Below are 14,618 nucleotides of genomic sequence, written 5' to 3'. Positions count from 1 at the left end.
ATCTCAAAACATTAAAAATTCATTTATTTTACAATTACTCAAATACACATGCATTAAATGAAAATATTGCACAAAATTAAAATTTTAGATTGTGAAATTTATATTGTTCTTAATTTTTTTAAAAAATTGGTACACTTTCTGGTAGCACTAAACCATTTGATTTTTTCCAAACACCAGCAGCATAAACTTAAAATGAACAAACTGAAATATTTAAGGAAGTTTTTAATGTTTTTTCTTTTTTTAAAAAAAATTAAGGCTAACCAAGTGCATCCATTGGTCAATGGCACAATTGTTTTCAGCAACTATTCAGAACACCCTAATTATAGGAAATGCCCATCTAAGTGATATACTTAAATCATACAATCAATTTTTTAGGTGAATAAACTATGATGGTTTCTAAATAGTTTACATGTTACGTGAAAAATCAGAAAACCCAAAGAACGATTAATTTTGAAAGTTCTTGCCTAAAGGCACCACTGACTTAAAAACACATTCAAAATCAAATACCAGAAGACATAAAGCCTCTTCATGTATATATTCGTATATGCAATAAATGCATTAAGTGTAATAACTTTATTAAACATAGTACACTGTACTTGACTTAGGGATTAAATATTTTACACACAGTTTGACCAAGTCATTCAAAAAGTATCTCTAATTTTAGCATGACCACGGCTTTCTGATGTAAAACACAGTTGTGCATAGAGAAGATGCACTACTGCTTACATAGACTACCATTTGACATTTCGGCTTGTGAAATATAAACTCTTTTAAATAAAAATTACTTTAAAAACCCATTTATTCAAATAATTTTTGGTATGATTGCAAGTTATCTTGCAGGGCTCTGTTTTGAAAATTCACAATCTTACCTGACCTTTCTTTCCCTGGTTGATGTACACACTAGGCTCTTACATGAAATCTTCTGTATACTCTTAGATTTATTCATGTCAAAAATATACTTGAAATGGGCAGGGGTATATATGAAAATCATTGCACTTATGGTCATGCTGATGCCTTCTACAGACATGTTTCACACATTCTCAATTTTAAAGCCTGGGGCTCAGGAAGGGGCTGGGGCAGGGAGACACACTGAGAAGAAGAAATATTTTCTCCACCAGAGCCACTAAGGATCTTTTCTCACTTGCAAATTGCAATGAAAGGGATTTCATTTATTTTATTCTGAAGACATGCAACACATGCTGAATATGTGCAAACTGTAAGTATGCACAACAGCATTATAATAAATATGATTATTATAAAGCTTTAAAGAAAGGCTTTATTCTGTTAATAGGCCTCACTTTGTAAGTAGGATCTAAGTGAAAACAAGATAATAATATCTTGTTCCAATCTTAAAGCTCCCAAATAACTGGGATACCAATACTCTGTCCCTTTATCTTAAGCACCCAGACGTTCTTTTAATACCAGAATCTTGGCTCAGTGGTCTGATAAGTAGCTTCACTATTTTAAGGTTTTAGTGTTAAATATTTTTAAAACAAAAAAGTGATACATCCAAACCCTTAGTCAATGGAAGTATTTAAAACTATGCAGAAATCCTGCATACGAGGGATGTGAAGACTTCCAAGATGGACAAAATAAAGAGTGAGAAAACTATAGGAAATACAGAGGCTCCAAAACTGGAGAAGGTATTTTGTTTTGTTGGTATAAAATTGTTTTAGGGTCTTAAATGTACACACTGAGGGGTTTTGCCTACTAGCTTTATTTAGTAGAATTTTACATTATGCGAAATATAAATAAAAGCATATTTTAAAAAATATTATAGTTCTGTTTTCATTATTTATTTTCATATATGTACACTGTAATAGAATTAGGAATTTGTATGTTTACATAAGACTAATAAGCTCATTAATCCTTTGATTTGCTATTTCTGCAGTTACCTAAGGCATAGTCTAGATCACACAATTTAAAATTATCATATGGTAACTTTCAATAGAGTACTGTTTTCTTTTAATTTCCATATTTTTAGAAGGACAAAATGTATTTGGCAGTTCTTCCAACAAATTATACCCCCTTCTGTATAGTCAATAATCTGTTAAAGATAAAAACTAATAATTTTGAAATTTAAATGGCAGCCACCACATGCTTCCTTTTGTACACAGAATGCCAAAAGAAGACTTAAGTACCATAAGAGCCCTTAAAGTATATAAGAATCAATTAAAAATTGTTTTATACCAATGAATAACAAATCCAATCAAATTCTGTTTTTTGATTGGTTTTATTTTAAACTCACTTTTATTTTATGTCACAAAACTGTAATTTGGGTATAAGGTTACTTCATACTTTAAGGGCATTCTGTCACTTTTCCCAGACCTGAAACAGATCCAAAGATCATTCACCTGGCTAATCCACACCATATCAAAATGCTGACATAGACCTAGAAAATCATTACACAAAACAAATTCCTCCAAATCATACATTGCAGTCTCTAACTATTAAACAAATTAGCCAGTTTATCTGTGAACCTTTGTTTTGTGCTTTCCTTAGCTCTCATGTATACACTCTGGCACTCTGTCATTGCTGAAGAATGCTGACTAGTTTGAAACGGAAGAGATCAACATCGTTCTTGCTTGAGATGGGGGCAGTATCCTCTCAATGTTGCAAAATATGCACCAAATCATTTAAGACACAGAAATCTCTCCTGGTAGTGGCTGGATTACAGATGAGGATGAGAACCACAGACTTATGGATGTATTAATAATCTATTTTGAGACACTAAAAGACTGGTGCAGACACAACAGTATATGAGTTAAGCCCCAGAAGATCTGTCCATACCATTAGTCCTGGACAAAATGAACACCGGCTTCATAGACTGGAGTGTCACCTTTTCTGTAAAGAAGGCGCTTGAGTAGTTTGTAGTTTCTGTTTATATTTCTGCATCTGCTTTGACCGTGAATGCAGTTTGTTGAAAAGTTCACGGAATTTATACTGTGGAAATAAGGTTTCTAAAAAGCCTTCCAAGAAGACATAAACCATTCTCCTATTTAACTGGTTGTGCTGAAACATTTCAAAAACACGAAGAATACCTTTCCGTGTTGTCTCAGCCCCAATAATGTGCTTCAGTTCATCTATATGAAGGAGAAAAACACATAATTTGTTACACAAGGCCTAAACCATGCTCTTAAAGTATGTAAAGTAGACAGCAGAGTAAAAGATAAGTAGTAGGGATCCAGTGAATGCATCTCAGCTATGTATTGTAACTGAAACAAAATTTATGCATCTCTGAATGCATGTATCTACCCATCCACTTATGCAATAGATACTAAGATACAACAGATACAGCACAGAAGAGGTAAAATCCAGACTCAGAGGTCCCAAATTACAATCACAATCCTGTCTCTCAATACCCCTGATACTTACCCTCTGCCCTGTTTCCCTATCTATTAAATGGGTATTTATAATGACTAATATCTTTATAGCTGTAAGGATTTATAAGGCTTTAATGAGACGTGAAAAGTGATCTGTAAACTCTAAAATACTACACAAATATTCTTACTATGTCTAATGAAGAGTGAGAAATGCTAAACCACACAAAAACCTAGTCCATGATCTTAAAAAACTTGTGGTATAGTAACTATGTCATAAAAATACTAAAAGTATAAAAATATTTACAGTGGGGAGAATTCCAGACAGATGAGATACATAATAAAGAAAGGTTCCTTTCAGAGAAGTGATGACTAGCACAGACTTTGCTACTTTGTTTGTTTTTTGAATTCCCCTATTAGAATGTAAGCTCCAAGAAGGAAAAGGCAAGTGCAAAGCACAGTGTCTAACATATGATAAACTTTCAATAAATATTTAGTGAATAAGTGAATGAAAATTTCTTCCAGCTGCATAACTGAGTCAGTCTATATATTAAATAGCACAATCTGGTTTATTATAATAGTATATTAAATAATACTCTAAGTTATTGTTTCTTCTTATTTTTCTAAAATATTATTTCTGCAATTTGCTTTTTACCACCAAATCCAACATTATATAGAGAAGAATAGACAGTCATGTGGCAAATTCCTAATTTAACTGATCATTAAAATTTTATAATGAAAATATAGTTTTAAGTAATAAAAAAATAAAATTATAGGAAGAGAAATAGATATTGTATGACATTAAAACAACCACTACCACCTCCCAGCCATACTAAACTGCTTTTCATATTACAGTCTCTCTTACTGAGGGAAGACAAATGAGACAAAGTAAATCTAAGTTAAGTAGACAGATGTGTTCTAAAGAACTAAAATTAGACCAACAAAATGCCACTATGTATTCTTTAGATTATGTTTTAATTAATAAAGATGAATAATGGGCAGTTGTTTCTAAGTAAATGGATTCTTTGAAAGAATTTGTTCTCCCAAGTAGAACAAATATTCTTCCTGAAAAACTCATACTTCATATTCTTTTATTAGCTCTTTCATCTGTCTGTATTTTATTTATTTAACAACTTTACTCCCCAAATTTTTCAAGGCAGAAGCAGGAGGTGGTTAAAAGCACAAACTTTCAAGTCACTCAAAGCTGAGTCAGAATCCTAGCTGTCACTTACTAGCTATAAACCTTGGGTAGGCTGCCTAACCTCTCTGAACTTCTGCTTCCTTACCAATAAAGCGGTAATGTTAACAGTGCCCAGCTTCATAGTATTGTTATGAGGATTAGTTAAGAATATATGAGAAGTGCCTAGCACAGTACTTGGTATATAGTAAGCTATCAAAAGGTAGTTATTATAATCAAAAGGCAGTTAAACTAGCATGATCAATGCCAAAAATTCAGAAGAACCACAAATTGATGAGATTTTTAACCAAACATGCTCACTCACCTGGCATAATTGCAAGTAATTTAGTTTTTCCTGCAATTCTTGTTCTCATTCGAATAGCTTTATCTCTGCACGGAACAGTCTCTGCTAAAATGCCATTTGGCCAAAATGCATCTCTATTTAAGAAGATTAAATACATTTTGTAAACATTTTCATTTTCTAATGATATAAGTTGATAAAATTATTCCAAATTTCTACAGAAATTACAAATGTGAACAGAAAGATGAAACATTTCTGAAATTTTATATAGGTATAATGATATTCAACAAGCATCAACTAAGTGCAGGGTTCAATTTTAGGGTACAAGGATACACACAAGAAAAGTAACAGATGAATTCTATCCTGAAGTAGTTCATAAACACTAAGAAAGACAGAAAAATGGAATACACAGATGATCATTCACCACCATGAAAGCTCAAAGTGGGCATCTGCTGGTTGAACACCTCATCCAAATACAACCCCCATGATATCCTGAATTTGGATACCTTAGAATTTAACAGCTAATCTCCCTCAGTTATGCCACCCTGTTTCCCTTATATAAGCCAATATAAAACTAAATTTCATGCCCACATCTTATAGCTGGATTGACTACAATGGTCCTTTCACACATATAACCACCCATTCTTTTTGACTTTCAGAGTGTGCTTGATTCCTATTTCCTAATTCTTGGTCCAAAGGCAGGAACTGTGCACAATAACTAAACTTCCATTTGAGAACTTGGTTTGAGGGAGAGAGGCTCACCAGAGCGATCGTTCTTAAATTTTGCACATTAGAAACACCTGTGAGCTTTAAAAAAGAGAAGTCCAGGCCTCCCACCTGATTAATTAACTCAGACTCTTTGGAGACGGGATACAGGCATTAGGAAATTTTAAAGCTCTACCGGTGATTCCAATGTACAGCCAAGGCTGAGAATCACTGCTCTAGAAGGACATCATTCACCTACCCTAAAATAAAATGAACATCCCAGGGCAGGTCATCCAACTTTTGGAAACAATATGGTATAGTGGGGAGAAACTTAGTTTCAGATTAAAGAAACTGGATTCCCCACTTTCCAGCACAAGAGCCTCTACTAGACTACTAAAACTGCTAAACGCTAATCCTCAATTTCCTCATAACAAAATAGAAACAAAAATACTTACCTCATAAAATAGGATAAAATCAGAAAGCACACAAAAAGTACTGGGCACAGTGCCAAGCACATAGTTAGTGTTCCATGTTAATAGTTCCCTTTTGCTTCTTTTTCTTTCCTTCAAAGTACATGATGCCATAAATTTTTATGCATTGCTTATCTTTACTTTTAGAAAAGAGGTTTATTTCTCTACTATCTGTGCTTTCCTCGAGGGACCACAACTTATCTATCACTCCTCAATGATTGGCACAGAGGAGGGGCTCAATATATTTTTGTAGAATGAACAGATGAATTAGCGTATCAATGCTGCTTAATTTGTGTTCTTTGAGGGATTCAAATATTTAATAAAAAATTAGACCGTAGCCAGAGAAACACACTTTAAAATTTTTTTTTTCATTTAAAATCAGGGTTAGCAAATACAATTGACCAAAACTAATCCCCAAAGTAGTTATTTGACTATATGACCATGTCATTTCTATGCTAGTATTTCAATTATCTCAAAGCCATAGTACTGTGAAAAAATGTATTAAAGAAAAAGATTTTTCTTTAATACATTCCCTACCCTGGTTTTAAAGAAACAAAAATCAATGGGTCCATGTGACAAACATTTATTAGAATTCTTAGAAGTTTTTGCTCATCAGTGATAACTAAAACAAATTTTATGGACAGGAAAAAAACAAAAGCAACAAAAGTTAATTAGTGATAACAATGCTAAACTCTGTACTACCTGAAAGAAGTGACTGTGTCTTAAGATATACCTGAAACGTTTCACTGAGTCAGCTACTTGTTCGGGTGAAGTCATCCAATCAACATGATCAACTATTTTTCTGAAAGTAAAAAAAGGTAAATAAGCAATCTTAAAATTTAGAAGGTGAATAAAATAAACATGACTTTCATGGAGCAAGCAGATTAATATGAAAATAAATTATCTTTGAGAGCAGCAGACTGCTTAATGATCTTAAAAAGCTGAGAGAAGGAAATTCTCCTGTAAAGGTTGAGCAATCTACTTCCAGAAGTAAAAGTTTAAAAGCTAAGTAAGATCAGACTATAACTGGGGGAAAAAAAAGAGTGGTACCTATTAATAGTATCACCATATGTAGCTCTAATAAGTTGTTGAAGTAGGTTTTTGATATTCCTTCGCAACCACTGATTTCTCTCTTTTAAGTCAAATACTTCATCCATGAGAAGTAGCATTACCCTAAGGGGAATATTGTCATCCACCTGACAAAATATGGGAAGAAATAAGAATAAGTTTGAGTTAGCTGTTTACCAGAAATGGCTACATTTGTTGGTTGTACAGAATGATTAGTACTATTTCACAAGTCAGAGAACAAGTTACATTATCATTTCATAACTTGACATTTCATTCTAATCTAGAAAAAAATATTTCTAATACTCATTTTGACAAAATACGGAATTTTACAATCCTAAAATGATAAGCAAATTCCAAGGCTATAGTTAAAAACACTTCTCAAAGTAGATTCATGATCGTCTTAGAAAAAAATGATTTGGCTGTTTTAGTAGAGACTGTATTAGTTTGATAAGGCATATGCTAGACTTTGCCTACATTCTGATGCATCTTTTTTAATAAGAATAAAATATTCTCAATATCTTTCTGTTTTAATAGGACAAAACACAATCGATCCAGAATAATGTGTTTTCTTTGGTTAGTAAGTTGTTATGTATTTAGGCATTTTCAGGAAAAAGCAGCTGGAAATTCAATCCAGTACACAACTAAACTAACATTGCAAAAGGTGCATTTCACTAAATTATTAGAATTTTCTGTTAGCTTTTAACAACCAAAAATTAGTACACTTTTATTATGGACATATTCAATCAATGAGGTAAAAAGTAAGGGAAGACAACTGGAATGCTTTGATGTAAAAAATAGGTATACATTTAGAACAACATACAATTGCAAGTAATTTTATAATTCTTTCAAACTCTTTCCAACTATTTCTTCATCAGTGATGTAATTTAAATATTGAGAAAAAAGCATAAGTTATACATTGTTCACTGTCACGCTGTAAACTTTTTCTTAGTATACCTTCCATTTCACAAATTGAAAATGTATAGCTTAACCAAACCAGGGGAGAGAGGGAGACCTATTTTATTACTGAGGCACAATAAATACTGCTCTATTCTCTGATCAAGTATATTCAGAGGAGTTTAGTGCCACATGACAACTCTAATAAACAGTTAAACTGTACATACCAAAAGGTATGATGTTATGGTTATCAAACTAGCAATACTCAATAAAACACCCTAAAATAATCTTGAAAAAGCAAAGTACTGTTTTTGTTTAAGACAGTTTATTACAAACAAATTCAATCAGAAACCGAAAGGAGATAATTACAACTTTAACAGAAGACAGAACCCTAAAACAGATCCAAACAAATATAATAACCTGATTTGTCATAGGAGAGAAACAGCAGAGTGGAGAAAAGACAGCCTTTTCAGTAAATGGTGCTTGGGTCAACTGGACCCCTACCTCATTCCATATACAAAAATTAAACCCAGATGAACTGCAAATCTAAATTTTGACATGGTAAAACAAAAAAGGTTTTTAAAGAAAGTCATAAGACATCTTTGTGATCTTCCAGTAGACACAGATTACCTATATATAGCACACAAAAGCAACACAAAGAATAGAAGATACTGTCAGATATATGTGATGCAAATGAATAAGACAAAAAATCCCATATTCAGATCATATAAAGCACTCCTACTAATCAAAAAGACAGCCAAGCCAATAAAAAAACAAGCAGAAGATCTAGAAAGACACACAAGACAGGACATTCAAACGGCCAATAAATATAAGAAAAAGTGTTCAACATTTCAATAGTCATCAGAGAAATGTGAATCCAAACGAAATATAACAACTAGAATGACTAAAATTAAAGACACAAAATATAGAGTACTGGCAGGACTAAGAACATTGGAACTTCCAGTACTGCTGGTGACACTGTAAGTGTATAGTCTGAAAAACTATTTGGCAGTTGCTACTAACTAAAAACTGAATTTAAGCATACCCTCTGATACAATAATTTCATTTCTAGGTATAGACTCAACAGTACTTGTACTTTTTTTTTCATAAAACATGCACTAGAATGTTCATAGGAGTATTATTCATAACACAACAAATTGTATTATATTTACAAAATAGAATACCATAAAGCCACAAGAATGAAGAAACTACAATCACACAAAACAAGATGGAAAAACATCACAATGTTGAACCAAAAAAGCCAGACTTAAAGGAGTACATACCTTACAGTTTCATTTATATAAAGTATAAAAGCAGGGTATTAGGATAGTGACTATCCGTGGTGGGGGAAAAGGTCAAGACAGGAAGAGAGGATGAGGGGCTTTTGGGGGTACTGGTAATGTTCTGTTTTTTGATCAGAGTGCTGATTACATAGGCATACTCAGTTTGTAAGAATTTGTCAAGCTTCACACTTACAATATGTGCACATTAATAATACATATACATATCCTACTTCATTAAAAAGTTAAAGAGATCTGCCAAGTATGATTTAAATTACAACCAAATACTACCAAGAATAAAATTAACTCACATTATCATCAAGTTGAGCTGAAACTCGATAATGTTCAGGGTCTGAATCAGTCTTCGGAATTAAAGGAGGCACCTAAAAAGGAAAAAAATAAATAAAAAATCCCACAAAGTAAACACACTAAAGCAGACAGTGAAAGAACACAACACAATAATAAACTGAAAGGAGTATCAGCATTTGATTTGATCTTTGGTACAACATATAAGCAATCTTTAACAATTAAAGTTTGAAAGCAATTATAAAAGGGTGATTATTTCATTGCCAAAAGTTTTTTTTCCCTTAAAAAGAGGACTGACTTTTGAGTTGGAAGGAGAGATTACTTAAAATTCCCATACTTTTTAGAAGAATTAAATCTAAGAAAGGTTAATGACTGGAAGACCAAATAGTCACACACTGTATAATGACATTTTGGTCAACAAGGTTATATCATAATTTGACTGTACCTTTTCTATGTTTAGATATGTTTAAATATATAAATACTTAGCATTGTGTTATAACTGTCTACAGTATCCAATACAGTAACATGTCATGTACAGGTTTGTAGCCTAGGAGCAACAGGCCATATCATATACGCTATGTGTTTACCTATAGTAGGCTAAACCATCCAGGTTTGTCTAAGTATACTCCATGACGTTCGCATGATAACTAAATTGTCTAATGACACATTTCTTAGAACCTATCCTGGTGTTAAGTGATTACACGACTGTAGTTAGTAGTACAGCCAAGAAACAGAACTCCAATCTTCTTTCTTTTACCATAAAGAACATTTGATAGTATGTTAATAGGTTTAAAGAATTAACCTATTATTTGATAGGTTATGCAAAGAGAAGGACAGAACGACCAGTGTTAATGAAAAATCATTTGTTAGCACTGGAAGGACCATCAAGATAACCCATTTTAACCCCCTTATATTTTTGGTGAGGATAAGGAAGCCTGGAAAAGTTCAGTAACTTCTGTAGAAAGTCACAGGAGTAGTTAGCAGCAGAGGAAGTGGTACCGAAAAATTCTTATTTCAGTGTTAGTATACTTCCTCACAATTAGAAGTAAAAATAAAGCATCAGGGAAAGTATGAGAATTGATAGAACAGTACTGATTTACACACACTATTTTAGGAATGGTCTCTTACATTAAAGATAACTGATCTATGTTTATATACATTTTCCCTTCATTCAAACATAATCTAGCAAATAGAAAATTCTAAAAACTCAAAGATTTCTTTTATAGCTTGATTACAACTTTAAATAACTATGTCAAAATGATTTTTTTGTTTGTTTGTTTTCATAGAGACAGAGTCTTGTTATGCTACCCAGGCTCATCTAGAACTCCTGGGCTCAAGCAATCCTCTCTCCTCAGCCTTCCAAAATGCTGGGATTAACAGGTGTAAGCCACCACACCTGGCCTCAAAATAATTTTAAAAATGTAAATTAGGACTGCAACAAACTACTTGGTCCAGTACCTTTACCTGCTAATGTAAATGATAAAAGCTTCCTGGGAAATTTTTCTATGCCTTTCAGAGGTATATACCCAGTAATGTGTGACTCCAGAGACTGACAGAAGGGAAGGACGTTTCATCTCTTTGATCTGGTCATCACGAGTAATAATACTTTGTTTTCCGAGTGAATACTAGTATAACTCATTTGCAAAATAGCACTTATGTGTTTGCTACTGAATTTATTAGCATTGTAGGATTAAAAAATGGCACAATGGAATAAAACAGTACAAAGAATATTAAGTTTAGTAATTTTAAATATTTGTTTGAAATGGATTTTAATACTGTACCGTAGCAGAGACTGACAAGTGACTGGAATTTACAGAATCTGTTTCTGATAAGCATTTATTTTCTTTAGTTTTTCAGTCTTTATGAGACTATGTGTCTAGAGGACTTCGGAAGACAAAGGTTAAGGAAATAAGGTAAATCTAGGCAGGAACTAAATACATCTTAGTTGACTTAAAAACAGTTTGCTTTTAGACATTACTAAATAATGTCTTCTTACCTTAAAAAATGATTGCTTTATGTCTTGACCTAATCTTTCTGACATTTTGCCCATGTTGTCTGACATTTTAGTCATTCCCTCTGCCAAGCTATCAGGAAGGGATTTAACTGCATTTGAAACATTCCTCATAGAATTGCGAAGTGGATTTACAAAAGTGTCCATCTAAAGGGCAAAAGATATTATACCATGACTTCATTGTATCCAATTTGTTATTCAAATGAGAAACCTGAGAAAATACAGAGTACAACACCTAAAAGATGTAATAGTTTTCCGGTCTATATTATGTCACTGCATTTTAAAAACAAAGAAACGTTGTGTTTAGTGTGTCTTAAAAATGTATTTTCACATTCACATATAAGATGTAAAATTTGATTGATGAGATTATTGCTAGAAAAATGAATATAAGGTCGGCTGTCTTCTTATTAAAGAAATTCTGAATAAAAACGTTTCCAAAACAGAAATTGCTATACGTAGAATTAGCCACTACATACTTTTGCCACAATTGAAGGCAACAATTAGGTATTTTGTGCAGATACTGAAAAGAAAACAAGCAGGTAAAATAAACAACAGAAAGCTGAAATAACTAACATGTGTTTAGGATATTTAAAAAAATAATTTTTATAATACATTATATGTTCTATTAAAATCTATTGAGGGAATTTGGAGTCCATTATAAAGAAGAAAAAGAGAAGTTGCAAATTAGACATGTAAATCATATTTTAGTAAGGCAGAATACAAAAACTATAAAAGAAAATATGACTATAGATATAAAAAGGAATAAAAATCTCCAGAAGAACAGGAGGCAAAACTGATATTCTTACTGTACAAATGTCAAATAATTTCAATTAAGAAAGAGAGAGACATCTAGAGAAATCAAAGTAGCTACACATGGGACTGAGAGATTTTTAACAGAAACAAAAAATGAAAAAAAAGGACAAAAAACCCAAAGTCATACAAAACTAGAAGACTATTTTCTAGAAAGCACTGAACTTCATAAAAGCTACCAAGCATAACAAATGCAAAAATTAAAAACAATAGTGACAAAACTGAACTTCACTGCTTAGGGAACACAGCACAATGTTAATAGATGCTAACAAGATGACAAAACTCCTTCACTCTTGTTAGTACTGTAGACAGGTGTGATGAATAGCCAACCTCAGGGGGGACATTACCAGAGGACAACTCAGAGTGAAACCAAAGGACAGAAACAGAGATGAACAAGGATTTGAAAAACACTGCCACTGGTAAAAAGCGATTCAAAGATAAAAAGATGAAGGTAATCTCATGAGTGGCTGATAATTCTTGTGTGTGCATGCGCACACACACACACACACACACACGGTCATGCACACGTGTAATTCTAATTCTTTATATGTAGTTTTTGGGCAACTGGAACAGTGTGTTCAAATCAACTGGGACATTACTTCCAACAGTCTTGTTTATGTGTGTTTTAACTGTAATAACATTATAGATAAGCAAAGTCACAAGAACACAACACATAGAATTCTAAAGAGATAAGCGTGATAACATTTAAAATATGCAGCTTGAGGGAAAATTACTACCACTCTAATAAGTTATAACTTTCACAGAAGACACAGAATTTCAGATGCATAAAAGGCATGAATTTCACTTTAATCCACAACCTGAGTTAAAAGTTGCTTAAATATCCTCATAAATATTTCAGACTTCTATACATCTTACACTTCGCAGCAGAAACTTGAGTTCAGCCAATATGACTTATGAGTTGGTTAAATGAATACTACCTCACATGCTATCTAGGTATGGGGCTAAACTACCATTGAAAGTCTTTTATCTAAATAATGAATCACTTTATAATTAAAAATAGTTGCCTGTGTACCATCCCAGACCTACAGAATCAATTTTTTTCTTTATTTTTTCTCTTTTTTATTTTCTTCCTTCCTCCCAACTCTGATTGTTCATAAAGAACAGAATCAATTTTATTTTTTCTAATTTCTGAGGGTAAACCCCAAATATCTATATTAGAAGGGAACTGGGATGAATGGAGAATAGAAAAACCACCACAGGTGACTCTAGATGCCTAACTCTGAAGGAAGTAGAATTTTATAAGCATAAAGATAGAGTCCATCAGTGTCTGATACCACTTCTGAAACAGAATTTGTCTTAAAATAGATTTTTAGGAAGAAAGAAAAAAACTTGTAAATTATGAGGCACAGGAGCAAATTATGGATCACCTGCACCAGTATATACTTTGTCTGACTTACACAGATACTGTCTATTCATTCAATTACCACCCCAGTTGAGTTATTCGTATTGGTAACAACACACACACAATGGAATTTTAGCTTAAATGTAGATCTCTAACTACAGCTTAAAATGCCTTCACATCATCATACAAAACTGGATACAAACATACTGTGTGCAAAGAGAAAGGCTGATTATCAGTTACTCTTTCTAAGAATTGTTCCACAGATCTTGCAAAGCTAGGACAAACTGAGTGATCAAACTAATGTGTTATATAGTATTATTTCTTAAGCTCTAAATAGCCACTGATAAAATGTTTACTGATGATTTTCTCTAATAACTATTTAATTTCTAGTATAATTAAGGAAAAAGTAAACTATAATTTAGCCAAAAAGGAAATGAAGTTGAAAACCCCAAATTCTTGATATGCATACAAATTATTCTGACAATCCAAAAGAGGTCAAGATGACCTTGGTGATAGCTGACATGACTTATGAAAAACAGATGTTATTGTGGATTGCCAGAAATGATTCAGAAGAATCTTTAGACTCCATTGATAATTTTTTTAAAAAGTGCTATCTGTTTGAGCATACATATGCCCTACTGTTGGTTGGTAAAAAAAAAAAAAACATAAATAAATAAAAAGTTGTATACATTTAATATAATCTATCTCAAAAAACTGTTATCAATTGCTTTATCTGAAAATTGATACAATCTTAAGACAGAGGAAATAAGATAGATAAACATCAAAAAGACAGAAGACTGAAATGCATTTCTATTGACAATAAAACTAAAGTTGGAATTTAAACTCAATCACTTCAATTACGAACTACAAAGATAAGCACCATATTTTTTTCCCCCACCACTATAAGGTCATT

At 32.5% G+C, this 14,618-nt stretch overlaps 1 protein-coding gene across 3 annotated transcripts in view; it reads right to left on the bottom strand.

The window, feature by feature from the left end:
* Nucleotides 1-1,841: 1,841 nt before the first annotated feature.
* The window catches only part of SNX13 (sorting nexin 13), a 141,191-nt gene continuing 128,414 nt past the window's right edge, over nucleotides 1,842-14,618 (bottom strand). For all 3 annotated transcript variants that reach the window (XM_069462706.1, XM_069462704.1, XM_069462705.1), the window contains 6 exons: nucleotides 11,518-11,679; nucleotides 9,527-9,598; nucleotides 7,024-7,169; nucleotides 6,707-6,775; nucleotides 4,823-4,935; nucleotides 1,842-3,083 (listed from right to left, as the gene is read on the bottom strand). In XM_069462706.1, the coding sequence (XP_069318807.1) occupies nucleotides 2,836-3,083; nucleotides 4,823-4,935; nucleotides 6,707-6,775; nucleotides 7,024-7,169; nucleotides 9,527-9,598; nucleotides 11,518-11,679 (810 nt within the window). In that variant the 3' untranslated portion in view covers nucleotides 1,842-2,835. The remainder of the gene's footprint in view (nucleotides 3,084-4,822; nucleotides 4,936-6,706; nucleotides 6,776-7,023; nucleotides 7,170-9,526; nucleotides 9,599-11,517; nucleotides 11,680-14,618) is intronic.

The sequence above is a fragment of the Eulemur rufifrons genome, chromosome 29, assembly GCF_041146395.1.
Source record: "Eulemur rufifrons isolate Redbay chromosome 29, OSU_ERuf_1, whole genome shotgun sequence".
NCBI classification, from domain to species: domain Eukaryota; kingdom Metazoa; phylum Chordata; class Mammalia; order Primates; family Lemuridae; genus Eulemur; species Eulemur rufifrons.
The sequence above is the reverse complement of the archived record's forward strand: the minus strand, read 5'-3'. Positions and strand labels throughout refer to the sequence as shown.